The sequence below is a fragment of the Colletotrichum scovillei genome (assembly GCF_011075155.1).
Source record: "Colletotrichum scovillei strain TJNH1 chromosome Unknown Contig00014, whole genome shotgun sequence".
Classification (NCBI taxonomy): Eukaryota; Fungi; Ascomycota; class Sordariomycetes; order Glomerellales; family Glomerellaceae; genus Colletotrichum; species Colletotrichum scovillei.
The window spans coordinates 210,191-214,442 of NW_023336272.1; the positions used below are offsets into that span (position 1 = coordinate 210,191).

The following is a 4,252-nucleotide window of genomic DNA, read 5'->3' on the forward strand; positions in this document are numbered from 1 at the left end:
CAAGCTCGTAAGTCTTGAGACTTGAGACTGACTGTCATCAGCGGTGCATTCTCAAAACGATCCGCTTCTGGTCGCTGGAAGGCCCAAGCAAGTCTGGATGACGGCAACATGGCGCGGCCGCACTTGAGAACCAAACGACATTTGCGAGGAGCACTGAATGGGTTGTGAAAGAAGAAAGCTTCATTGATAACAACAGCCGAAAACAAACAAATCAGAGCAGCCGGATGTTGGCTACAGGGTATCATTTCGCGCCACATGTCCATCTCCCAATCCCAAAGTGTCGTTGATGCCATCGTTCCCATACAACATAATCACCGTCTTTCTCAACAGCAGACTCCCGAGCTCCCGTCATTCTCGCCTCACGCGTGCTCTCTTTCGTGACGCGCCGCCATCTTCTTCATCAATGTCGTCTTCATCCTGGTCCAGGCGCCCACGCTTCCGTATAGTATGGCCATCTGTTTCCATGTCTACGCTGTCTCGGTCGGCACCACTGCCTGGTGGAGGAGGGAGGAGGGCTTCATGGAAGCGCTGTTGGAAGGATTCGAATGGTTGGTAGGGTATCGCGCGGGTGTAGACTTGACACGCTGCGGACGGCAACGGACGACGTCGGGTGTGTGTGAACTTGTCGAGGAATGATGGCGAGACATTGGCCATATACAGAAGCAGCTGTGGCGTGTCGTGGTCATCGCTGAGGATAACATGAACCTGGGTCGTTTGTTAGCGTATTGAATGCAGAGAGGCACCGGGAAACGAGGGTATGCTCACCTGGATGCTTGCCATGCCATGGGAGGCCGAGCGCTGTCGGTGGTGCTGGGCAGCGGCAATGATGATGGCAGCAATGTATGGATCGTGCGCCCCTTGGGCAGGCGTCAGGGCGGCAAGACGAGCAGTGTAGATGGATCGGGTGATGCGATTCCAGTGTCCACATGATTGCTTGAGGAAGCGGCTCCGAGCGGCACGGAGGCTGGATGCGTCCAGGTAGGCTATACAGCCTGGTGTAGTTGAGGTGTTGGCAGCAAGCGTCAGACAAGGTAAGCGAATTCGCTTTGATTCGAAGCTGAGGATCGTGTGGTCGCTGGTCGATCGGGCATTGAAGAGAGGGGTTGGGAGCAGCTTCGTCAGGGCACTCTCCTTCATAGTGAGCAAGTGGCTCCTGGCCAGAGTCCTCGCCCACTGCTCATGCTTGGAGGCCGGTGGGACTGTTTGCTGTTGTGGTGGTGACGGCAGTCGATGCGGCGAGGGGACAGTATTCTCGTGGTTGGCCTTGTTGCTCTGGTGTTTAGGTAGATTTCCGGCAGAGTTTAGACTCTTGTCGGAAAGAGGTGGACGCTGTGCCGGTGACGTCGATGGAGACTGAGGGGGGGAGAGGGGCCCTGGCAGTGCTTCAACAAAATCGCAGCGCAGTAGATGGAGATGGCGAGAGGTCCATAACAATGGGTGCACCTGCAGTCGTTCACGTGGATGGCTGTGGAGGATGCGCCGTATTGAGAGACTTGCCAGGTTGGGGGGCGGTTCTGGTGTTGCCATGTCCGGCAGAGTGGTTTCCGTGACTGCTGGGATTGATCGTGAACTGGTGATGCGCCGGGATGGAGTTGTGAACAGAGAAGAGTGACATAAGGTAAGTAAGGTACGTATGGGAACCAAAGGTGCGCAGGGGGCAACGGTGCACAAGAGGAAGTGGTGTGCACAAGGAACCTTATGCACAAAGGGAATTTGTGCCACTCAGGTGCGGACGGATTCCGCTCACCCTTCAATTTCCAGTGCCAAAAATGTCGTCCATTTACAATTATGTAATGGGCAAGTCTTCTCTCACGTGACCCAATTGACCAACGCGTCGTGAAGAGGCGCGTCAAGGTAAGGTGCGCGTGCCAGGGCTGCTGACTAATCGTCCACCCAAAGTCGGGCAGCTCGCTCTACACTGTGCCCCCACTCTACCCGCTGCTCCTGCCCGCTCCTGCGCCCCACTTGGAGCTCCCCCGCCCTTCAAGGTGGGCGGTACCTTTTGGAGCTTTACCCCTCCACACCTCAATTGCCCCTCCATTCCGCAATTTGTCGTCAGGTGGGAATCGATGGACCCAACATGACGTACAACCACAAGCCCTACTTCCACAGTGTCACAACGTCCAAAGCATTCCTTCGCGAACCGCAACAGAAGGAGGATTGGCTCGAGAGCTTAGACGAGGTGAGTGCGAGCCATTGGGGCCGCCATCAACTGTCTGCACTACGCGTTCTCGTCCCGAAACCTCAAACGAAGCTCCTGCCGGCATTGCAGGAATGGACGAACCTGCCCGTCTTCAACTTCGACAGCAAGAACCGTCTCCCCTCGAGATCCGCCTTCTGGCAAGACCATGGCGATGCCCGGGCAGCCCTCGAGAGACTTGTCCAAGGTCCCGAGCCCAGTGACAACATTAACCGACCGACGCCACGATCCGAGTACGCGCTGCAGAAAGCCTACGGCACGTCGCTGGGATCAACCTGGGCTGCTCTGAATCGTTTGTGTCAAACAGGTAAAGCCGAAACGGAACATCAGCATGTCGATGCTGACTACTCAGGTGACGCAAGCGATGACAAGGACGATGCTGAGCTTGCCGGCCATGGCACTTCAACAACAAGCTCACCCCCCGCGCGCTTGACCCCCGAACCAGAGAAGAATCAAAGGGCACCGCCGCTGCTGCATAGCTCACCGGAATCGCTGCCCGAGCAGAGAAGGTCGAAACGAACGAGACCAAACAACACGGTCACCAACACCTACGAGCCGCTATTCTCCTCAAGCCCCTCCGTTTCGACCAAGCAACCTTCTTCGCCTCCCTACATCAACGAGGAAGAGTCCGTTGTCCATCCGGCTTTGTCTGAGGATCTCACACACCGATTTGCGAGCGCAGTCATCAGGCACATCCTCTACAATATCCCGACCGACGACGAGCATCATGTCGACTTTGACGACCATAGACTTTCGCTGAAATGCAGACTTGAATCAGGAATCTCTTATACATCTATCGACGATGGAGGCCTCCTTCTCGTGGCGGACTCGGCACGCGTCCACGGTCGCATCGCAATCCTCGAGACGAAGCGGAACCTGGCATCTATTGACAGCGGCAGACACATCCTCACCGACGAGCGTTTCGCACAATTGATCGGCCAGGCATTGGCTATTGCGGTGACTAGGCCACAGAAATGGGCGGGACTGCAGCATACGTGAGTTCAGACTTTTTTGCTTCTCGAAGTATAACAACCGCTAAGAGGGCCGTTGGACTGACTGCATCTCTATCTAAGGATCTTCATGATTGCTGCCTCGCGTTACTATATGCAGTTCTTCGAGGTCTGCGTAAGCCCTGAATATCTCGACCAGCTCCAAATACACAGTCTTCATCAAGACGAAAACGCCGATTTCATCAGAGTTCACGCCACAGAAGTATTTGACCTGAAGGTCGACCGCGGCCGCCAGCATGTCGTGGAGAACATCGCAGGTATTGCTGACCAGTCCCGCCAGTGGGCGACGGGAAACTCTTGAGCGGGACACGTCCAATAACGTCAACATCGAACCGTGCGCCGTCACCATACAATGCATGGTCTGGACGGTCGCAGGCCATGAAGAACCATTTCAAGCACCTCTACGCGTCTGTTGTTGAGTGAGTGTTCTCCTGTCCAACGAGCGTTACTTGTTGTTTCACCGTTCTGAACATATTGGAAGGCATTGAGCGCTAAGCCAACTTGCTAGCAACGGAGTGGAAAGACGGAGAAGCTTATGACGAAGACGATAATGGCGGTGACGACGAAGAACCGACCGCAACCGCCATCGATGCGTGAACGCAATGAGCAAAGAATGACGATACTATCCTGACGAGACCAACGAGACGGACGAGACGAGTAGAATAAATGAGATAGACGAGATAAATAAAAGACAAATGAAGCGAACGAGACGAACAAGATCAAAGGGACGAACAAAACGAGCGAGACGAACGAGACGAACAAAACACGGTGCGCGATACTGGTGACCTGGAGCCTTCTTTCGTGACAAGAGAGAACCCGCCGGCGTCTGCAGCCGCCAGGTAGACCTCACTTGCCCAAGCCGACCGCGATTTTGGGGCCTCGCCAGATCATCTCGGACGTACCGAGTTGTTGATCATGTAACAATAGTATGGACATGTCCTGGAAGGTAGTGGCACCATGGTTTGTCTCTCTTGCTACTCCACAGCTTCCACTGCCACTCCAACCCGATGCTAATATGGTCTGCCATATAGGATAGACGTTC

General features: G+C 54.9%; 2 protein-coding genes across 2 annotated transcripts; one reads left to right on the plus strand and one right to left on the minus strand.

Annotated features, from left to right (window-relative positions):
* Positions 1 to 247: 247 nt before the first annotated feature.
* Positions 248 to 1,595, minus strand: HER10_EVM0010467 (uncharacterized protein). Its single transcript, XM_035479926.1, has 2 exons — positions 766 to 1,595; positions 248 to 705 (listed from the first exon to the last, which is right to left on the minus strand). The coding sequence occupies exons 1-2, from the start codon at positions 1,525 to 1,527 to the stop codon at positions 349 to 351; spliced, it is 1,119 nt and encodes a 372-aa protein (XP_035325828.1). The 5' UTR covers positions 1,528 to 1,595; the 3' UTR covers positions 248 to 348.
* Positions 1,596 to 2,043: 448 nt separating this feature from the next.
* On the plus strand, positions 2,044 to 4,032 carry HER10_EVM0011248 (uncharacterized protein). The gene is made up of 2 exons (XM_035483142.1): positions 2,044 to 3,195; positions 3,274 to 4,032. Exons 1-2 carry the CDS (start codon positions 2,081 to 2,083, stop codon positions 3,509 to 3,511), a joined length of 1,353 nt encoding a protein of 450 aa, XP_035325834.1. The 5' UTR covers positions 2,044 to 2,080; the 3' UTR covers positions 3,512 to 4,032.
* Positions 4,033 to 4,252: the final 220 nt, after the last annotated feature.

Coding starts and splice junctions, on each gene's coding strand:
- HER10_EVM0010467 (XM_035479926.1), bottom strand. CDS start 1,527: ATGGCAACACCAGAACCGCCCCCCAACCTGGCAAGTCTCTCAATACGG. Junction 706..765: donor ATGGCATGGCAAGCATCCAG/GTGAGCATACCC, acceptor CAAACGACCCAG/GTTCATGTTATCCTCAGCGA.
- HER10_EVM0011248 (XM_035483142.1), top strand. CDS start 2,081: ATGACGTACAACCACAAGCCCTACTTCCACAGTGTCACAACGTCCAAA. Junction 3,196..3,273: donor TGGGCGGGACTGCAGCATAC/GTGAGTTCAGAC, acceptor TCTCTATCTAAG/GATCTTCATGATTGCTGCCT.